Source organism: Nyctereutes procyonoides, unplaced genomic scaffold, assembly GCF_905146905.1.
Source record: "Nyctereutes procyonoides isolate TBG_1078 unplaced genomic scaffold, NYPRO_anot_genome, whole genome shotgun sequence".
NCBI classification, from domain to species: domain Eukaryota; kingdom Metazoa; phylum Chordata; class Mammalia; order Carnivora; family Canidae; genus Nyctereutes; species Nyctereutes procyonoides.
In genome coordinates this window covers 10897752-10920848 of record NW_026575021.1, presented here as the reverse complement: position 1 = coordinate 10920848, position 23097 = coordinate 10897752, and the positions used below count along the sequence as shown (strand labels likewise).

Sequence of the window (23097 nt, the reverse complement as noted above, 5' to 3'; positions counted from 1 at the left end):
TACAAGAAAAATGAGGTTTCTAAAAAAAAAAAAAGAAAAATGAGGTTTCTTACAAAATCAGACGCATAAATACAGAGAATGAACTGATGGTTTCCATAGGGAAGGGGAGGAAGGGATGGGCAAAAAATAGGTGAAGGGGAGTGGGAGATATAGGCTTCCAGTCTGGGAATAAATAAATCACGAGAATAAAAGGCACAGCATAGAGAACACAGACCATGATATTGTAACAGCATTCGTGGTACAGGGACAGCCGGTAGCTGCACTTGTGCTGAGCACAGCATAACATGGAGAGATGTTGAGTCACTACGTTGTACACCCAAAACTAATATCACATGTGTGTCAACTATACCCAAGAAAATTTTTTAAGAATTTAACTTAAAAAAGAGGACACCTCCAAAATGTAGAACATTTCTTTGCCTAACTGTGCAATAAGCATTCTTTTACACCATGAGAAAAACAAAAGATACACGACAGATGCTTTTTAAAAGGCTTCTGAAATTGTTCACCTCCACGGAACAGATTTTAGACTGAAATTCAGGTTCTGAACCAACCCTGACAATGGATATTACTGCAAATAGAAATGTCACCAGGGCCTGTTCAAAGAACTTTGCCTTCGCAATGCTTAAAACTGGAATGTGGTGGGGGCGCCTGGGTGGCTCAGCCCGCTAAGCGTCCAACTCTCGATCTCAGCTCAGGCCTTGATCTCAGGGTGAGGAGTTCAAGCCCCACGATGGGCTGGCTCCATGCCTACCTAAAAAACAAAAACAAAAACAAAAAACCTGCAATACAAGAAGCTATTTCCAAAGGAATCCGGTATGGGTAAAACTGATTAGTTAAATAACATAGAGAAGATTATAAAAGACAGTTTAAGAATGTTCACATTCATGTGGTTTGTAAAGGTGCATTTTCCATAAGGATCTGTACAGCTCAAAAGCATTATCTTCTGCAGGGGAGGCTCCTTTATTTCAAGAATTAGCTGAATTTCTTTATTTCAGCAAGTCGCTGAAGTAGCGAATATCACTCCTCTTCAAAAAAGAAATGTCCTCAGCCCTGTAATGGGTCAGGTCTTCATTTACCCTCAGGGACTCTCTGGGCTATTGTCACGAAGAGCACTGAAGACTGTGATGGAGCATTTTTCCATTCTTCGCGTATGGGACATGAAGAACATTACAGAAAAATCAGAGTTTAGAAGCCCCTCTCAAACACCTGTGCGGAAAAATTACTGCCAGACTCTTCTTAAGCCTTAAAGTTTGAAAAGTCTGTGATCTCTGCACTGTTTCCAAGAGTCAGCAGCTCTAAAGGAAGGTGTTCACCATCAGTGACCCCACACAGGATTTCCTCTTGTGATAATTTTGCAAGATGATCCTCCGGGTGGGCATTCCATTCAGGTCACCAGGTTTCTGCGATCTCCGTGAGAACCTGCAGTAGCTCAGCAAATGTGGGGCGGCTTTTAGGTTTCTGGAAAAGGGAAACAGAGATGGTCAGCTCAGCCTGAAGCTCACTCAGGAATCAGCTCTGCAATTTGCAGGCAGGGACCTGGATCAGGCTGGTTCTCCACAAAGGGAAGAGGAAGAAACCTGGGCTGACCCATGGGGTGTGATTGGTAGTTGAGTGAAAAATTCTAAGAGCAGAGAGTGCTGCCAAAATAAAATAACTTGAGCTGCAAACCCAAGCCACCTGTGGCCATTTAAATTTAAATTAATGAAAATCACATACATTTTTAAGTTCAGTTTTCAGTCACACTAGGCACTTTTCAAATCTTCAGTAGCCAGGCGTGAGCACCATAATGGATGCCACATTTCCATCATCACAGAACATTCCATTGGACCACACTGCCCTAGGGATCTAGGTGGGTGACTTGATATGCATGGGGTAAAAAGGAAGAGCTGGGAGAGAATGGGCCCCCAGAGTTCCAGGCTCTCAGGCTCTGCCCACTTATTTGCTAGACTTGATCTCCTGTAGAAAGAAGGATTTCGGTCAGAAAGCAAAAGGTGTGTTTTCATAAGGGACTTTGCAGGTCCTGGAGCACACACTGTGCTGTCTTAAAGGCTCAGTCAACAAAATCCCTGGTCACGGAGACGGAGACAAGGTTTGGAACATTTTTCCTATTTCACCATGGGATGTGGTTTGGCTTTGGCTCCATGAGGAAGAAAAGATGACACTGTTGGCATCTTTAAAATCCATGGGAAATAGGGCACCTGGGTGGCTCAGTGGTCGTGATCCCAGAGCCCTGGGATCGAGTCCCACGTGGGGCTCCCCGCAGGGAGCCTGCTTCTTCCTCTGCCTGTGTCTCTCCCTCTCTCTCTCTGTCTCCATTAATAAATAAAACAAGATAAAAAATAAATAAAATCCTCAGGAAATAGAACCACTTTCGTAGCCACATTCTCACAAAGATTACTGGCAGCAGGGTTTGTGGGGAAACACCACCCCCAGTGGTTTATAAACAGAGGGCATCACAGTGAAACGCCGGGACACCTGCACCCTGATGTTCATAGCAGCAATGTCCACAACAGCCAAACTGTGGAAGGAGCCTCGGTGCCCATAGACAGATGTGGTCTATGTGTACAGTGGGATATTCCTCAGCCATTAGAAGCAATACCCACCATTTGCTTCAATGTGGGTGGACCTGGAGGGTATTGTGCTGAGTGAAATAAGTCAATTGGAAAAGAACAAACTTATATGGTTTCATTCGTTTGCGGAATAGAAAAATTAGTGAAAGGGAATAAAGGGAAAGGAGACAAAATGAGTGAAAATATCAATGAGGGTGACAAAGCATGAGCGACACCTAACTCTGGGAAATGAACAAGGAGTGGTGGAAAGGGAGGTGGGTGGGGGGTTGGCACTGGATGACGGGCACTGAGGGGGGCACTTGGCGGGATGAGCACTGGGTGTTATGTTAAATGTTGGCAAGTTGAACTCCAATAAAAAAAATAAAAATAAATAAAAATAAAATAAACCAAAAATAAAAATAAAAAATAAACAGAGGGCATCAATAAAAAGGTCCGAGCAGAAGGGTGTGTAACACATTGGAGTTCTTGAGATGCCAGGAATAATTTCTGGAATTTTTTGAGGAGGCTCACGTTCTGCAGGTAGTAGAGCCTATGAGACACTATGTGTGTATCAGTGTGAGTGTGTGTGTGTGTGTGTGTGAGAGAGAGAGAGAGATAATATAATCACATTTGAATGTAAAGGTGCTTAAGCACCTAGGGTATTTAGATCACCTTCAAAAGTTGTAGGCAAATCACCTTTTGCAAACAAATATATCAGCATAACCAAAAACAATGTTTTAGTCAATGCTCTGACTACAATTTGAGACTCGACATCATTTACTCTACCCTCCTGCCAGCCACCCATTTGCTCCCTTTTCTGTTTCCTCTCCACAGATAAATAAAATCTCAAAAAGTATTGTGTTTTATGCACATGGACATGGATGCTGTTCCACATGCAATATATATTTCTGAGCCACTGCGTTGTTATTGCGGAGAAGCTCTCCCGTTTGCTACTAATGGCTCACTTGACACTTGCCTATGTTTTCCAAGGCCCCTTGCAGAGCAGTTCATCACACGTAAGATATTTTCATACATCAAGGATCTTTATAAGATTAATACTTCTCCGGAATGTGAACAACTACATTGTTCCTGAAATATTGAGGTTTTCAGGGTTCATGGGTTGCGGATCAAGTGACTTCTTTTTCAGCCAGGAGGAAACTCCTCACCCAGGTGTGGGTTTTCTGGACAGATACTGTCAGCTAGAAAGAGAAAGCTGTCAGAAATCACAGAGGAGTCTGATACGAAGGGGAGAGGTGTGTTGAGTCTGCGCCCAGAAAAGACAGGACGCATCTGACTTTATTTTTAAGCTTGGCATTTCAAGAGGAAGAAAAACTAAACAGACACCCTTCCCTCCCCAGAGAGAATTTCCTGAGTACAAGCTCCTGGCACACTTTCTGCCTTTATTCCTAATCTATCAGGAGTCTTGAGTGCCAAAAAAAGAGATGAAACCCATTACTGTTAGCCTTGGGAAAGCAAGACAAACTACAGAGGAGTCAAGTAAATAAAAACAACACCTTTCTCTTTCAATGTGGAAGTTTACCAAACCTGATTCTACCCTTAGTGTCCACCCACCAGTTTTCAAGGGGAGTAAAACATCTCATCACTGAGGCTCCACTAACATCAAGAGTTTCCGCAAGAGCCAGTCTCAGAAAAATAAGACTTGAAAAATGTGCTGGAAAAAAAAAAAAAAAAGAAAGAAAAAAAAAAAAGAAAAATGTGCTGAATTCCTCAGATGAAAGGAAAACAAAATGGGTTCATGACTTTGTAGTGCGAGTGTCAGATAGAAATAGCACTTCTGACCCTTAGCGGTCACTCTTCAGAAACAGACCCCTTTTCCTGCCGTGATGGAGACGTGGGGTCACGTTTGACCCTCAGGTCTGTTCTCAGTTGCTGGGACTGCCAACCTACCCAGGAAAGTAGGGGACACTCACCTCATGCCAGCAGCTGTACATGACTTCATATATGGACATTGGCGCCAGTTGAGGACGGTAGAGCCTGAAGCCTTTGGAAATGGCTTCCACAACTTGCAGATTCGACTTATTTTCAAACGGCATTTTTCCTTCTGTAAAAACTTCCCACATCAAAACTCCTACACACGAAATGCATGCAAACAAGAGGTTGCTTGAAAGAACGGTTTCAAACCACAAGGCCTTATTTTCCTCTTCCAGCCTTTGAATTATAATCATCCAGAATGAGAGCAGCTCTATCTAGGAATCAGACCATGTGCGTCTCCATTTGCGAACAGGCCTGACATCTGAAAATACTCCAAGTGAAAACAAGGCCTTTCTTTTCCAGGCCTTAACTGCCTCCCCATCGAAAGAAAATGCTGCCAGTGTTTTCATTTCTAAGTATGTTCATGTCTTCGCACCCTGAGATCAACAAGCCTCTCTTCCATCCCATAGAAAATGACTGAATTGTGCGAGCCTCTGATGCCTGCCCAGGCCAAGAGTTTACCAGCCAGTAGATGGCAAGTGTTCCCCTCTTCCCACTGAAAGGTTAGACAGCTGGGTAGAGCAGACTATCTAGCAGGAGCTCAGGACCCACGAAGGTGTTCTAAAATCACTGATAGGTTGATTAGTGAGACTTCCTCAAACTCCCATTTGGACTTCATTTCATTATTCACTTATTCTAAGATGTATTACATATTGATTAGAGGTCAAGCATATGCCAGAGCCAGAAGATTCTAAGAAAGAGGCCGATCCCTGTGCTCAGGAAGCTCACTGTCCAGAGAGAGACAGAGACAAGTGGTCGGATAAAACTCAGAAATTCTAAATTGTTCTGCAACCACTTGATGAGGTCCCTGTGTTGCTACATGTTAGTCTGATTTAACTGCTCTCCTGTAGAACTTAAAAATCTCACCTGTCAAAACCACCAAAAGGCAGGGGAGAGCTAAAGGGATCAATAATACACACTTAACCTTATGTGGACAATAAAAAATATTCACGCCCTTTTGAGGGTGCAGAGCTCTCTCCAAACCAAAGAAGCCATCCAGGGAGGTCTGGGCTAAAGAGAATAGATAGCTTATTGAACATTTACTGCCACCTTTTTGAAAATCAATTCAAAGAACGAACTCCACTGGAGATAGGTCTACAACATCTCTTTCTCAGTGAAGAACATTACACAATATAAACTCCAACTGACAGTTCCCAAGGAGGCCGACAACTAAATTCCACAAAATTTAAAGGTAATGAAGCAAATGCAGTTGGTGTTGCTTAGTAGTTAGAAATGAAGTTTATTAATGACATGTGAAATTCAGTGACACCTTAAGATCTATTTTCCTTGCAAGTCTCTGTGGTATAAAAAAGGTGGCTGCACCTTTTGCTAGATCAGTAGACTCTATGTTATGGCTTTACTGCCATACGTAGGTTCTTTGGGAAAGGTAAGATCCAAAAGGCAGACTTATATAAGAAGGTGTCTGACACCAGTTGCCAAAGACAGCCTGGGTATGTTTAGAACACCTTAGACAGTTACATGAAGACCTTTCTAGAATGCCACATCATGCTAAAAAAATCAAAGCTTAAAAGAGATTGGCCTTTTCTTAAATCAATCTCCAACAAATGAACATCAAATTTACTCACCAAATGACCAGACATCAGATTTGCTGCTGTACTTGTTGAAATGGAAAACTTCAGGAGGGGACCACTTGATTGGGAACTTGGCTCCAGAAGAACTGATATATTCATCATCCAAAACGTACCTAAGGTCATGAGATTCAAAGCACATTGTGCTAATTCCATCCAAATTCTACTTCATTCCAACTCCCTTCATCTACTATAAGTTCTAAAAGAGAAAGCAGGGGATGCCTGGGTGGCATCTGCCTTTGGCTCAGGACGTGATCCTGGAGTTCCAGGATCGACTCCCGCTTCGGGCTCCCACATGGAACCTGCTTCTCCCTCTGCCTATGTCTCTGCCTCTCTCTGTGTCTCTCATGAATAAATAAATAAAATCTTTAAAAACAAAATAAAAGAGAAAGCAGGGTTCCCGGGTGACGCTATTGGTGAAGTGGTCAGCTCTTTTGACTTTGGCTCAGGTCATGGTCTCCGGGTCATGGGATCAAGCCCCCTGTCGGGCTCCATGCTCAGTAAGGGAGTTAGCTTGAGGATTCTCTCTTCTTCTCCCTCTGTTCCTCCCCAACTCACTCAATCTCTCTCTCTCTCTTTCTCTCTCTCTCTCTCAAATAAACTCTCAAATAAATAAATGAATCTTTAAAACAGAAAGCATTTTTACCCCTGAAAATTTCTCTTCTTGTTACCAAAATGGGAAAATATCCTATATAGTGATTCCTCCCCAAACCAAGCCTCATTTGGGTTTATATGAGTCTCAGAAAACTAGAACAATTCTTCAATCCAAAATCAATTTGAGTCAAGAACCCACTGGTTATGTTAGTTTACAAATTCTTAATTCTGCAAGGAGAATGCTGAGTAGTCTAACAACCAATGTCATAAAAAGTACATAAAAGATAAATATATATGGCAAGGAATAAAGTCAAAGTTGGATGCATATGTGTTTTTTTCTTCATGCATATGTGTTTTATCAGGCAGAGAAATGAGAGTATTGAACATAATACATTTAATGTGAAAAATGTTCAATGCATTACCATGGCCCTATATGAAATCAGGAATAACTACCACCTCCTTTTAAAAACTACAACAATATTAAACCTCTCTCTTTTGAGAATTGTAGGCAGGAACATCAAGTATGAGAATCTAGAGAGAAGAGAGCCTGGAGTGGGCAGTCTGGTATTTTTGAATTATTTATTAGTGCTTCCTCACACCCTCTTTTTTTTTCCCACATCCCCTACCTCACACCACCTTTAAGCGCTTTATTGAGCCAGAAGCCATCCTACTAAGGAGGAAAAGTAAGTCATAGAAAACAAAAGGGAAAGAACTATTTTTCATAGCTTCTGAGTTTCAAAAGTCTAGGCTTTCCAGAGAAAGAGGAGGATGGAGCTGTTAATAAACTATTTGGGAGAATGGCTCATAAAATAAGAGTAATATCACCCCCACACACACACTCCTAACCACCACCATTCATCTCCCTAGAAAATGACCTTTGGAGCTGGGAGGTGGGAGAGGATAAAGGAAAGGTGGAGGAGTGTTAGACACCTGTGGGTGGCTGCGGCAGGGTCCTATATAGTCTTCACTCTACCAGCACTGCCCGGCTAGCATAGCAGGCAAAGAAGGCCCCACTACAAGTTGCTGGGATTTAAGAGCAAAACAGAGCCTATGCCTCTTCCCCAGGTCAAGCCCCTGGAAAGGCAAAAAAAGATTCCAGAAAACAAATAGCTGCAGATGTGCCTAAGGCAACAGGGCCTTGGATATCTCCAGGTGTTTTCTTAATCATGGAGAATGCCAGTGTAACAGCATCTTGCAGACAGAAATTGGAGATGAGTCAGCAGCCATCTATGCAGATGTTCAGCCAAGGACAAACAGGAAGATGGTGCCCGCAGGCTACCAGTTGTCAATGGGTAACAACAAGGACCAGACATGCCATCTCCAGTACGTGGCCCCATTAGACATACAGAATCTGAATTTGACCCTAAAATGAGAGTCTAAAATGAGTCAGAGAGAAACCCTGGGTTCACGGGCACTGAATTTTTAGCAGCCTGAAGGAAAGGGCATTGCATTGAGTTGCAGAGAATGAGGTTAGATTCTCCACACTTGAGTTGTCATCTTAAAGTCAACTGTTACCCTTGATAACAGAGTATGAAGATGACATAGAACAATCAGAGCTAAACCAACTTATTTTTTTATCTCTTAGAAATACACACATGTCAGAAAAGCTTTTCTCCTCAATCTTATGCATATGATGAGTAGATCAAGACATTTCTAAAAATGTTATGACTGAGAATGACCTTTTGAAAGAAGATAAGAGTTGTCTCAAGTGTCCATTTGCCTCACAGCTAACATGGGTTTGTGTCAAATACAAAGCAGGGCAACACACCAAGCAACCACATCAACATTTTCCTCACAGGATTAAAAAGAAAAGGAAAAAGAAAGAAAAAGCAATGCTATCAACATCTTAAATCTGTTAGGAGACAGATCTAAGATTCCCTCTTATGAGTAAACAAGAAATATTTATATATTATACCTCGTCATTCCAAAGTCCGATATTTTTACTATACTTGCAGCACTGACCAGACAATTCCTTGCTGCCTATAAAAAAAGAGAGAGAGAGAGAGAAGAATCCATATTTGAATATAGTTTTCTTTCAAGAGTTTCTACTCTCCTTTTCCTCAGTTTACCTGGACCCCCACACTACTTCTCTGTGTGAGCAGACATGTTTCCTTGGTAATACCCATCATGCTATATATGATCAATATATCTGCCCTCATGATGGATTGTATTGATTCTTCAAAGAAATAACAAAAAAAAGTAAAAAGCAATTTTAATACTTTTCCTTTTAAAAGTTTTTTAAACCCTCTCAAGAAGTATCTTTGATAAATTGGAAGACTACAGCAAAGAGATGTTAAACTATGAATCCTGAAATTTAAAAGTGTGCATTTTTAAATAATGCAGAGACCATGTATTTGATGCCAAAATAATCCATTTTCAGAGACCTTCGTCAAAGAAAATCATTGATTTGGTTATTAAGCCCTATGTAAGCCAATAGTTTTATAGATTCTGTTCTCTTCTAAGGTGATATGTGCTTCAGTTAGTCCAAAAACAAAAGCAAAGAACTTAAAAATGGTAAGCCAGGAGTCAGTTCAGAAGATTTTGACAAATGCTAGCAAGGATTTCAAAACCAAACCAAGAGCTAAGCCCTTGACAGGGGGAAGGCTCATGCTTAGCTGATATATTTTAAATGGCATGAAGGTGGATAAAATAGAACACAAAAGAAAGCAATCAAGGAAGAAACCAAGGGTAGGAGGATCTGAGAGGAGCCACTTGGAACAAATAGAATGACCAGAATTATCACTCAACTAGGTTTTGAATTCTAATCCCTGTCAGGAAATACTGACCTGCAGGGACCAGGAAAGTAAGCTAGGTGGGATTGATGCCACATTCATCCATTCAAAAATGTGTTCGATAGGTACTACATGCTGGAGACTGGGAAATGTGCCTTGACGGATACAGAACAATGGTCTCAACAACTGTGGAGTGGTCTCAATGGCTGTGGAATGGTCTCAATGGCTGTGGAACGGTCTCAATGGGTGTGGAATGGTCTCAACAGCTGTGGAATGGTCTCAATGGTTGTGGAATGGCTATTGCTGTGAAATACAAACTATTACTATTCCATAGCAATAGTTAGCATTGCTGAGCTCTTCCATATGCCAGGTACAATTGTAAGCACTTACACATGTTAATTCATGTGATCCTCCCAACAAGTCCACAGGAGGAAGGTGCTGTAATTGGTACCACTGTACTAGTTAGCGAGCTTGCCCAACATCCCACAGCTAGTAAGAAACAAAGGCAAGATTTCAACCCAGCCAGTCTACCTCTAGAGCAGTGGTTCTGAGTCGTGGCTGCCTATTGAACTCGCCAGGGCATTTGGGCTAAGACAAGCCTTATTTTTTTTTTTTTCTTAGGATGTAACGTCCTGAGCATTTCAGAACACAATGATTTAACATTTCCAGTCCTCCTCAGGAATGCCAGGAATGCTGCTGTGATACTATTGCAACCAAATCACCTCCACATGAAAGTATTTTCATCCCTGGATGGGAGCCAGTAGAGCTATCCTTTACTCCTGTCATCTCCAGCTCCTGGCAAGAGTGCTTGGCATGTACTGACATTCAATACATATTCGATTATTGTTTGAAAGGAAGAAAAGTAGAAGTTAATGAAAGAAGAGAGGGAAGGTAAGAGGAAAGAAAAGTAAATTAGTTTTGGTTAGTTGGTTATCATAGTAGTTAATTAGTTCAAGGCATATTTAGGGTAATACCTTATTTGGCCACAGCATCAATGGGCAATTAAAAATAAAGCTACATTTCCCACAGAATCACATGAATAGGAAAGTGTTCAGAAATTAAGCCAAAGAGGGGTGCCTGGATGACTCGGTTGGTTAAGTGTGTGCCTTTGGCTCAGGTCATGGTCCTGGTGTCCTGGTATCCAGTCTCTGCATGGATGGAGCCCCCATCAGGTTCCCTGCTCAGTGGGGAGCCTGCTTCTCCCTCCTGTCCTCGTCCCTCCCCTATTGTGTTCTCTCTCTCTCTTTCTCAAAGAAATAAAAATCTTTTAAAAAATTAAGCCAAAGATATTTTATTTTAAACACTGAAAGTCCTCAACTGTCATATTCCTCTGAATATAATGCATAAAATAATCAGCAAATTTGTATCATACTTACTAAATCCCTATGAATAAAGCAGTTCCTCTCCAGATACTCCATCCCTTCACAGATATCCTGGCACATGCTCAGCAGCATCTCCCTCGTAAGCGTTCCCCTCCGGTCTCTGAGATAGTTCAGCAGGCAGCCGTTCTCCATAAACTCCGTCACAATGTACAGGGGCTTCTGCTGTATGCACACCCCATAGAGCTGGACTAGCCTTGAATGAGATAATTTCCTGTGGAGGAAAAAAACACACCAGTGAGCAGGTTGGCTTTTCTGCACTTTCAAGTGCTCAGACTCAATGGGTGATATTCACCAACTCTATGTAATTTTCGACATCAAGATATGATAAAAATTAACCCAACCACAGAGAAAGTAGGACCGTTTCCTTTCCACTGTAGGCGCTGAACAAGCGGGGTCACAGAGTTCAAGCAGTAGTTCCCAAGTCACTGCAGATAAAGAATATTACGTGCTCCGTATTCTATTTTTTTCTGTTTGTCATCCTTGTAAGTCTTTTGCTTCCTTATTGTGACTTCTTGCTCAGGTCTTAACAGAGCTCCTGCTCCTTGAGTTTCAACTTTCCTAACTGCAGCTGCTCAGACCAAAATTCAGGACAGATTGAAGGGAGGAAACTGTGATTGGTGTATGAAGGAAAGGAAAGGAAAGGAAAGGAAAGGAAAGGAAAGGAAAGGAAAGGAAAGGAAAGGAAAGGAAGGAAGAAATGAAAATTAAATTCTAAAAAATAAAGGCATTAAAAAAGAAATATTTAGATAAAGTTGGAGACTGAAAAACACTAGCCAACTTGAAACCCTGCTTTATATTTAGCAATCACACACACACACACACGTCCTTGAATATTGTCTATTAAAATACACATGGAACCTTTAGTCATCTAAACTTCCAAAGTTTATTGTTCCTTCTGAAGTATAGCATTCAGTCCCTAAAGGCCTGTTATGCCAACTAGGCATCATGGAAAACAATATTCAAGTTAGTGTTTGTAATTTTTGAAGATGTATAATAAGCCAATTTCTGTTAGTCAAAAGTAACTTGAAATGTCACCTCTTTTCATTCATAGAGGCAAAATAAAATCAATGACTCAGATTATTTACCTTAAAATAATGTATATGAGTGATCAACTGACATGTTACCATATAGTTAGCATGCAAAAATGCTACCAGTTTGTGGGAAAGAGGCATTCAGAGAATCTATACATGATTTTAATCTGTAGATATATATCTTGTGTATTTTATCTGATTTATCTCTCTAGTGCATAAAGATATTTTATAAATTCGAAATTTATAAAGAAAAATTTATTTTCAGTTAAGAGAGACAATTCATATGTATACAGAATAATGGCAGGGAAATCACTCTTAACATAGAATATTGATTTGCCATGAGAAAACCATAACACTGATACCCACGTATAAACATCTGAGAACTGAAACATTACACTGTGTTTGCTTAGCAGTATCACCGGAGTAGTGACAAGGACGGCGAAGGAACTAACAAGTACAGTGAAGGTAAGACAGTGTGATCCAGTTGGGTATTCTTGGCAGATGGAGCTCAGTGTGTGTCAGCTAGGTAATTTTGTAAAGATGAATGGATTTGCAACAGGGAGTTAGAAGGAAATCCTTCTGCCTCACTTTCAAAAAAAAAAAATCAGCAAAAACTAGACTGTGTTCAAACCCAAGAACACAGTACGTCTATCTGAACTGATTTAAAAATAAGCCATTAGCTTCACTCTTGCCTCTGTAAACATCCAGGAGCCACTGATACTTCCACACTCTGCACGTCTTCCACCATCCTCAAAATATCATCCCTGGAAAACTGTGCCCCCAAATGCCCAATAAGGCTTGATCCTTTCAGGAATCCTCTCACCGTAACATCAGACATCTCCAATTCTTTTTTGTTTCATAGAAATTCCAGTATGGCTTCAACTTTCCCTGAAGCACGTTCTTATAACACCTATCTAATCAACACAGGAATATAATGATTTGTCTCTCCTTTAGATGTAGGAAAACTAGGGTCTGATGCAGGTGGTATCAAGGAATATAGGCCGGGGGCCACCTAACGGCACGAGATCATCTTTGGGAAACCGATATCACTGGAAAATTGTGTTTAGCATAACTTCCCTTGAAGCTCATTTTGTTGTGACTGGAAAGGGTATTTTAATAGGACATTTGGGGTACAGGTTGAGAGTCCCAAGAGATAGCATTGCTCTGCTGTTAAAGGAGAATGGGTCCAGTTAATCCCTTCTAGTTTTGGGGTTGTCTGTTTGTTGGTTTGCTTGTTCAGTTGACATCTGTATTTTTAGAACAGAACTAAATTTATTTGGATAACAGAATCTAGGTAATGCCATCTGGGGTTTTCATTTTTCACCACATTGCTGCTCCTTTAAGTGTTGAACAAATACTTAAAGAAATTTGATGGCTTTGATCTGTACCAAATTGTTGGCTTGTCCTGATCCAGCCCGGATTATAGACATACACCACGGCCACATATTCAGCTGAGTCGAAATGTTGATCTGGGAAATTACAGAAGTCATCCCATAGGAACGGCGTCCAAAGGGCCACAGAAGTGACTGTTAGAACTCAGGATTCTTAAATTTTCTGAAAGCAAATGCTTTATCTTTATATCACTATTTGGACAAAATCAACATTTTTGCTTCCAGGAAAAGCCAAAGAAGAAGGAGGAGGAAGAGGAGGAGGGGGAGAAGGAGAGGAAGAGGAAGGGAAAGGGGAACAAGAAGGGGAAGAAGGGGGAGGGGAAGAAGGGAAGGGGAAGAGGGGGAAGGAGAAGGGAAAGGGGAAGAAGGACAAGGACAAGGACAAGGCAAAGGAAGGAAAGAGCCCTGAAAAGAACACGCATGCTTGTCACTTTCGTGAATTATCTCATTTAATTCACACACTGATGCAGTGACAAGGTTACCATTATCTCCATTTTGCAGGTAAAGAAATCGAGGCTTGGCAAGGTGAAATAACTCACCCAGGTCACGCAGAGGTCATATAATTTGCCCAGGTCACACCACTAGCTTGGACAGAGTTGTGACAGAAATCCAAGTGTGACTGCCCCAAAATCCATGTTCTTTCCATGATACCCCAATGTTGTCTGCTATTTATCTGGGTATTGCTTATACTTACATCATCACTTTAGCCTCTTCGATGAAATCCTCCTCGGACATGGAGCCTTCACTGATGGCCTTGATAGCTACCTGGATGTGCGCTCGCCATTCGCCTAAATGGACCACCCCAAACTGACCGCTTCCAATCTCCTTTACAAAAGCCAACTCAGTGGGATCTATCTCCCACTTTTCTAGAAAAGTAAAACATCCATGTTACAAAGTAGGGAAAACTTTTAGAGCTAGAACAGATTCAGGAATTATCTAGACCTAAAAAAAAAAAAAAAGGAATTATCTAGACCTACTCTCTTCTTTTATACAGAGGTTAAAATTTTTATAAATGTAAAGGGGGGGAACTGTAACCATTTTCAACACTCTCATGGTGGAATTCCGTGTGCAATTCCAGAATTCAGGTTTAAAGATACAAACTCGACTTGCTTGGAGAGGAAATTATGGATATCAGAACATCCTTGCTCTTTCCAGAGAGACCCCACATGAAAGGCCTTTCGAAACTAAACCTACCTACCAGGACTAGACCTGGCCCCTTCCGTCTGTATGTCCCCATCGGTTTTTGTCCTGCCAAGTAAACTTGTGAGGCAGGAACATAAGGCCCCGCTTCCGCATTTCACTTCCTTCTATGCTCCTCTGCCCATTCCCACCCCTAAGGGGCTTTTCTTGCCTTAGTAGGGTCTTCTCCCTGGGGAAAAGTCTAACAAATTCATCTAATAACTATGTCCAATGCTAGGGTTCTAACTCGTATGTATCTAAGTGTACGTTTGAACTGAAATTTGTGTTATGGTATATATTTCACTTCCCTGGAAGCCAAATGAGGGGAAAAGAACTTTTTAAAATAACCCTCTTGGAAACACTTGTGAAGGAGCCTGATCCTCCCTCTTATATATAGTATGTCCTTTTCTACAGCAACACTGCCATCTGCTGGAAATTTAAATAATGCGTTTAAAAGAATTGGGACGCCTGGGGGTCTCAGGGGTGGAGTGCCTGCCTTGGGTTCAGGGTGTGACCCCTAGGGTCCAGGAATCGATTCCCGCATCAGGCTCCCCCTGGGGTGCCTGTTTCTCCTTCTGCCTATGTCTCTGCCTCTCTCTGTGTGTCTCTCATGAATAAATAAAATCTCAAAAAATAAATAAATAAATAAATAAATAAATAAATAAATAAATAAATAAATAAATAAATAAATAACGAAGGTTAATGACCTTCAAGCCAGCTTTGCAAAGGGCTCCCTCTCCCAATAATAGGTATGTTTTTAAAGCAACATGGGAAAATATATTCATGAATTTGATATTGGCATAAATTTATTCAGCAGAATACAACCATAAAGGAAAATATTGACAAGTGACGCTCCATCAAAATCCTGTTTGTCAAATATGCCCCATTAAGAGAGGGGAAAGGTAAGCTGCAGATTGGGCAAAGATATTTCTGAAACATGTAACCAGTAAAGCATTCCTATTCAAAATATGAAAAAAAAACTAGAAAAGGGCAGATTATATTTTTAAGGGTTGCAAAACGTGAATATTCTTTCACAAAAGAGAATATCCAAATAGCCACAAAACCTATAAAAAGTTGATCATAATTATTAGTCACCAGGGATATGCAAATTCCAAACACAGAGAGATACCACTATTACACACATCGGATTGTCTAAAGTGAAAACCAAAGAAAAGAACCCATGAGAATATTAAATATTGGCCAAGGCAAAGGCATGGGGCAGCGGGAACTCCCACATGCTATTGATTGAAGTGTGATTTGGTATAAGCTTTTTTGAAAACTAACTAAATCTGAGTGTGTACGCACTCTGTGACCTAACAATTCTACTCTCAGGTGTGTATCCAGCATTCCTGGAGCTTAAACGTGTACTGAACTTCATCAAAAGACATGTAGGAATGTCCATAATGATATTAATTATGAGGTAAAAATTGGTTACAACCCAAATGACCACCTAACGAAGGATGGGTAAACGGTGGCATTGTCAGGCAGTGTCGCACTACACCACAGTGGAGATGAACCAACCACACCAACAACCATGGGTGAAGCAGAAAAAGCCAGATACAAATGCATGCTGTCTTATTCATTTCTATTAAATAGTCAAGACCAGGCAAAACTAACTGAGTTGCGGGGTTATGAGTTGTACACCATTCTACATGTTAAAAATTGAGATGTTTATTTTTAAAAAATTTGAACAGGACCACGTGTAACTTAAATAAATTGTTAATGGCAGAATTTTATTATCCACATTGTCTTTAGGGGCAGAGGAATAACCCAGGACCCATGATATCCTGAATCATTCTCCCATTCCAATTAAAATAGAGCCCCTGGGGTCCTGGTTACCTGTTACACAACATAACTATGTTATCATTTTCTCAGAATTTTCTGATTCTCATTAATGAGAGAAATTTAAGGGAATCGGGTGTCATCAAATCACAAAACAGAATTCCTTGGCTCTTATTTGTTCTCACAGTTTGCAGGTATACATCTGCTAGAAGATAGTTCGGATTAAACCTTCTACAAGTTCTATTTTCAAAAGGAGAGGACGACACTTTTAGCAGCTCTTTAAAGCAGGTTCTCTTGGAGGGTGGTCATTTCCCAGCCACCTTTGTACCGGGAGAGCAACAGCTCAAACACCCAAATAAAAATGAACTAGGGGTGGTGGAAGGGGAGGAGGGCGGGGGGTGGGGGTGAATGGGTGACGGGCAGTGAGGGGGGCACTTGACGGGATGACACTGGGTGTTATTCTGTATGTTGGCAAATTGAACACCAATAAAAAATAAATTTATTATTTAAAAAAAAAGAATCCTAATTTATCAAGAGCTCCTGCTAAGGAACAAAGGGTAGTGGATGGGGAGGTGGGCAGGGGGATGGGATGACTGGGTGGCAGGCACTGAGGGGGGCACTTGACGGGATGAGCACTGGGTGTTATACTATATGTTGGTAAATTGAACTCCAAATAAAAATATATATTTAAAAAAAGAGCTCCTGCTAATGTGTAAGGAAATTTGAAGTCAAATTGAAACATTTCTTTCCAAAGTTGAAATTGCTGTTGTGAGATGAATATACTTAAGTATTTCAGAAGGAGGATTTAAACTTTGAGAGGAAACCTGTCTAGGCATCTCAGAAAAGTGAAGGAGTTAAAGAATGTAGAGGGAACTTGGGACAGGTTCTTTACTGGATTTGACATTGTACTTGGGTACGTGTGCATACATTACCATAGCTAAAACCAGCTGTGGCTGGCAAACAGCTGCCCATCAGTCCAACTGGGTAGCGGAGACGGGTCATGAGACCTGGGGAGGGAGAGAAATCAGCATTTCAAGTCTACTAACTAACATAAAAGAAAAAAACCAAATATACTAGAAGACAGTGCCAGGTTTCAAATAAATTAGGCGGAAAAATATTCTACAGTATTCTATTTACCTATTTTCCCCACTTAGCATAAAGCAACATTTGCTTATTGGACATACATTTTAAAATCCAAGAAAATTTAAAGACAAAGTAAAGGCCTCACAAAATCTCAGCAGCCAGAGATGCGCTGTTATCATTTTGGTGAACACCTTTGCAAAAATCTCTATATAAGTGTTTGAAAGCATATACACACCCAATAAGCTTTCACAGAAAAGTAAATGTTTTGCTGTAAACTTTTTACACTCAGTATGTCATTGATATATGTTAGTGACTATCAATAGAGCTTTAAGTTATTTCTAAGATTTCACTACTGTAAAATATGCTGTATGTTCTTGAACATAAATCTTTATGTACCTCTCAAATTACTCTCTCAGAATAAATTCCTTAAAATGTGATTTCTTGAGCAAAGCATGTATAGAAAAATTGTACTAATTCATTCAACCACCAACAGTGTTTAAGTGTACTCATTTCATTACCCTACTTTTTGAGAGTAGTTTTGTTTAGTTTTGCTTTATTTTGTTTTATTTATTTTTTTAATAGCGTGGTAGTGGGATGCCTGGGTGGCTCAGCATTTGAGGGTCTGCCTTCAGCTCAGGTGATGATCCCGGAGTCCCAGGATCGAGTCCCACATCGGGCTCCCTGCAGGGAGCCTGCTTCTCCCTCTGCCTGTGTCTCTGCCTCTCTCTGTGTGTCTCACGTGAATAAAAATAAAATAAAATAAATAGAATGGTAGAGTAAATGAGACTTCTTTTGATCGGATCAACATGTAGTATTTTGTTACATCAATTTCAATTTAGTTCAACAAGCTTTTATTATTTATTTCTTCAACTAATGTTGATTGGGGGTCCGCTTTGTGCCAAGCACTATCTAGATGGTGGGAGACAGCAATGAAGCAGTGAATAGGACAGTGACGGTCCCTGCTCCCATAGAGCTTACATTGTAGCAGGGAAGAGAAAATAAGTGCACACACACATACACACACACACACACACACACACAAGAAGAAATAGAAGATGATGAGTTGCAAGCAGAGTAGATAAAATATAGCTTCCAGAGAGTGGGTGCTCAGGGAAGGCCTTTCGGACAAGATGACAGCTCTGCAGACATTAACTGACAAGGAGCCATCCTACAAAGGTCAGGAGGAAGAGCATTCTGAGCAGATGGAACAGCAAGTGCAAAGGCTGGAAGACAGAAGCAAACTTGGCCAGTATAAGAACAGAAAGAGGCATCATTAAGTGCCTATTGTGTGCAAGCTACTCTTCTAGGTAGATCTCAAATATTCAGAAGGACCAAAGATGAATAAGGTGAGGACTCTGCACACAGGGGCTCCATCTCAGTGAGGGAAGACAGGCAGAGAAAGGCAACTGCAATATAGAAGGAATAAGTCCTGTGCTGGAGATACACAAGATGCTCCAGGACATAGCACCTTACACACTTTTGGATTCAAAGTAGTCTTCTAGAAGGAAATGATATCCGAGACGAATGTGACAAATGAAGTTAAGCCCTGAAGAGAATCTATGGAAAACACTCTAAGCAGAGGTAACAGATGAGATGATACCTAGAGGTAGGAAGCAGGATGGGCTATTTAAGCAAAAGGTGAGAGATAGAAGAGGCCAGAAATTATCCTTGAGAAGTAGGTCATATTCTGGTTACGATAGGCCTTCTAAGCCATGTTAGGGAACATTACACCATCCTGCAGGTAAGAAGGAGCCATTGAAAGTCCCCAATATGGGAGTGACATCATCAGATTTACACTTTTGGTAGATCATTCTGGCATCAGTGTAGAGGATGGATTGAAGGGAAGTCAACACTGAAGATAAGACCAGTTAAGAGGCCATTACAGTTGTCCAAATGAACAATGATTAGAGCAGCACTAGGAGACAGAGGCAGGAACCTATATGAGGCATACTTGGGATATGAAACTCTTTGCACTTGATAATGAATCAGAAGTTCTAGACCAAATAGTACTAAAATTTGTCTGGAATCACAAAAGGGCCTGAATAACCAAAGCAATCTTGAGAGAGAAAAACAAAGCTGAGGTATCACACTCCCTGATTTCCAATTATATTACAAAGCTATAGTAATTAAAACAGTATGACATTGGCACAGCAACGGATTGATAGATCAATGGAACAGAATAGGAAGTCCAGAAACAAACCCAAGCTTATAGGATCAATTAATCTTTGATAAAGAAGGCAAACACCTACAATGGGGAAAAGATAGTCTCTTCAATAAATGATGTTGGGAAAACTGGACAACTATATGCCAAAGAATTAAAGTAGACCACTTTTTTACACCATGTACACATACACACAAAATGGATTCAAGATTTAAATGTAAGACCAAAAAACCTCAAACCCCTAGAAGAAAACATAGGTAGTAAGTCCTTGGACATCAGTCTAAGCAATATTTTTTTCATCTGTCTCATCAGGCAAGGTCAACAAAAGCAAAAATAGACAAACGGGACTATATCAAACTAAAATGCTTTTGCACAGTGAAGAAAGCTCCCAATAAAACAAAAGGAAACCTACTTGAATGGGAGAAGATATTGGCGAATGCTATGACCAAAAAGGGGTAAATACCCAAAATACATAAATAATTCATACAACTCAATATAAAAAAATTTGAGTTTTTAAAATGGGCAGAGGACCCAAAGAGACATTTCCCCAAAGAAGATATACAGATGGTCAACAGACACATGAAAAGCTGCTCAGCATCACTAATCATCCAATACACAATGAGATCTCACCTCACACCTATCAGAATGGCTAATATCAAGCGGACAAAAATTAACAAGTATTGACAAGGATGCAGAGCAAAGAGAACCCTCCCCACTGTTGGTGGGAATGCAAAATGGTGTGGCCACCATGGAAAACAGGGTGGAGGTTCCTCAAAAAAATAAAAATAAAACTACCATACAATCCAGGAATTCCACTTCTGGGTATTTCTCACCAAAAAAAAAAAAAGTTTGAAAAAAAAAACACACTAATTTGAAAAGACATATGCACCCCTATGTTCATTGCCGCATTATTTAAGCAGCCAAAACACAGAAGCAAACTAAGTGTCCACTGATAGACGAAGGGATAAAGAAAATGTGGCGGGAATAATAAAATATTCTTCAGCCATAAGAAAGAATAAAGTCTTGCCGTTTACAACAACGTGGGTGGATCTGGAGGGTATTATACTAAGTGAAAAAATCTGGGAAAGAAAGACAAATACTTTATGAATTCACTTATATGTGGAATCAAAAAAAAAATGAAGCAAGCAACCAAAACAAAACTGAAACTTACTCGTAGAAGCAGAACAGTCTGATGGTTCCTGAAGTGAGGGGGTTAGGGGGTGGTAGGATGGGCAAGATAGGGAAAAGGGTTTAAAAGGGACACACCTTTTAGTAGGACATACAATTTTCTTGTAGGAGATACAACGTATAGCATAGGGAACATAGATAATAATCTGTAACGGCTTTGTACGGCAAGAGATGGTAGCTAGAGTTCTCCTGGTGACCCCTCTGTGACGTATATACATGTTCAATCACTATGTTATAGACCTGAATGTACCACTGTATGGCAACCACACTTCAATTTAAAAAAAAAAGTTTTCTAATAACTAAAGAAGGAGGAGAAGGAGGAGGGCAAGGGGAAGAGCAGGAAAGGAAGGGAGGTGAAGGGTGGGGAAGGGCGGGAGAGGCGAGGGGGCAGAGGAGGGGAAAGACATTATCCTTTAGGGACAGTGGAATTGTCTCTTGTGACTCCTATGTTTCCAGCCCCTGCAGCCAGCAGGATGGTGACACTCTTATCTGAGATGGGCAACAGGAAGAGGAGCGAGCAGGCTGGGAGGGAAAGCAGCGGTTAGGATGAAGAATTCCATTTCATCGCTGCGGTTCAGGGCCTGTGGGACTGCAAGTGCCTGGGACTCCCAGATGGAAGAGTCCTGCAAAGGGAAATGTCTAGGGCGAGGAGAGAAGAGATCGGGGACAGATCCCTGCAGCATGCCAACGTCTAAGAGTAGAAGTGAGGCCCATTGGGAAGAACTTCGAGGAATGATTTGAGTTCAAGAACAAGAAAAGGCAGTGTCAAAACATCTGAAAAGCAGGGAGCTTCAAGGGGTGACCCTGCAAATAGAGCAGAGAGGGCTGAAAATACAAGAACTCAAAAGCATCACCCCGTAGGTCAATTCGGGGGCCACCCGTAATACAGTGGGCGACGGAGGCAGAAGCCAGAGTGCAGACGTTTAAAAAGCAAATGGAAAATGAGCAAGTGGAGACAGGGGATGTGGACACATTTTTCCAAATGTGTCACTTGGAAGAACAATGTCTAAAGGAAGAAAGGAGGGCTTTGTGGGTTTGTTGGGGTTTTTTGTTGTTGCTGTTGTTGTTTGTTGTTTGTTTTGTTTTGTTTTTTGGCTTTTCTAATAAGAAAGTCTTAAGCATGTTTACAGGGTAAAGGGAGAAGGTAAGAAGAAATGGACAAGCTACAGGAGAGAAAGGGTGGTGGGTGGTCTCAGCAGGAGAGGAGTGGAGGGAGCAGGGGCCAAGGCTCGTCCTGGCTACTACTGGAAGGAGGGAGGTGAGGCTGAGAGCTTGGCAGTGGGAAGACAAGGTCGAGGGAGCTCATGTCAGGTGACTTCAAATTTCTTAATAAGGTGGATGCCAAGGGGTTTGCTGATAGGGACAGTGGACAACACTGGAAATGGGGTCTTGAGGAGAATGGTGAATGTCTGAAGAGAGAATAGGAAAAGCTACTTCACTAGTGACTCTGAAGACTTAGCTGAGGTTAAAGCCCTCATCGAGTTGGGATCCTATAATGCAGGATCCGAACGAAGAACAAAATGAGGAATTTCTTTAAGACCCTGATACTTTCTTCTAATTTTCCAAGTTCTTGTTTGCTCAACATTTTTATTCTGTGATTCTCTACCAGTGGTTTAATGAGAGTCTATCTCTCTGACAGAAGGAAGCCTGTCACCCTCTTGGCATTGTCCTTACTTCCGGGAAAGAGATGGATTGTCATGAGCTAAATAGACCAGAAGTCAAAAAGTAGACAGGATAGTCATGGGCTCTGATTCACAGCCTCCTGAAACTGGATCCCAAGTACCATCTACTGATAGGACGTGTCTCTTTCTGGAGGCTACAGCAGCCATTGAGTGCAGACTGGAGCCAGTGGGTTCAATGACTCCAATGGTCTCAAAGAGTCCTTGAGTTCCAATCTCAGCACAAACACTTTTTAACTGTGTAACCAATCATGCCTCAGTTTCTTCATCTGTAAGATGGAAATACCAACAGCACCTACTTCATAGGATCATTCTGAAGATTAAATAAATAAATAGACATAAAAGCACTCAGAGCAGGGTCTGGCCCAAAGTAAGTCTTCACTAAGCATCCACTAGTTTGGGGTCCCATTCCTTTCCTCTTATCATCTTCCCTTCTCATTTTCTTCTATCTTTTTTTATTTTCTTTTCTCCCTAATAAAGAGCAATTAGAGTTGGAAGGTTTTCTTCTGTTGTTGTTGTTTTGTTTTATCCAGCTTTTTCTTTTCTTCTTTTTTTTTTGTATATAATAACCTCACACTGTCTTCTTCTTTTTTTTTTTTTAGATTTTATTTATTTATTGGACAGAGAAAGAGAGAACACCTGCAGAGGGAGGAGAAGCAGCTGAGCAAGGAGAACCAATGCAGGGCTCAATCCCATGACCCTGGGAGATGCTTAACCAACTGAGCCACCCAGATACCCCTGATCCAGTTTTTTTTTTAAGTGATC

At 41.0% G+C, this 23097-nt stretch overlaps 1 protein-coding gene across 1 annotated transcript in view; it reads right to left on the bottom strand.

Moving 5' to 3' along the window:
- Window positions 1-488: 488 nt before the first annotated feature.
- Window positions 489-23097, bottom strand: part of TXK (TXK tyrosine kinase) — a 44942-nt gene continuing 22333 nt past the window's right edge. Inside the window, exons 8-14 of the mRNA XM_055339393.1 lie at window positions 17154-17228; window positions 13955-14126; window positions 10833-11049; window positions 8640-8704; window positions 6128-6246; window positions 4481-4638; window positions 489-1458 (exon numbers count right to left, since the gene is read on the bottom strand). Of these exons, the coding sequence (XP_055195368.1) occupies window positions 1390-1458; window positions 4481-4638; window positions 6128-6246; window positions 8640-8704; window positions 10833-11049; window positions 13955-14126; window positions 17154-17228 (875 nt within the window). The 3' untranslated portion in view covers window positions 489-1389. The remainder of the gene's footprint in view (window positions 1459-4480; window positions 4639-6127; window positions 6247-8639; window positions 8705-10832; window positions 11050-13954; window positions 14127-17153; window positions 17229-23097) is intronic.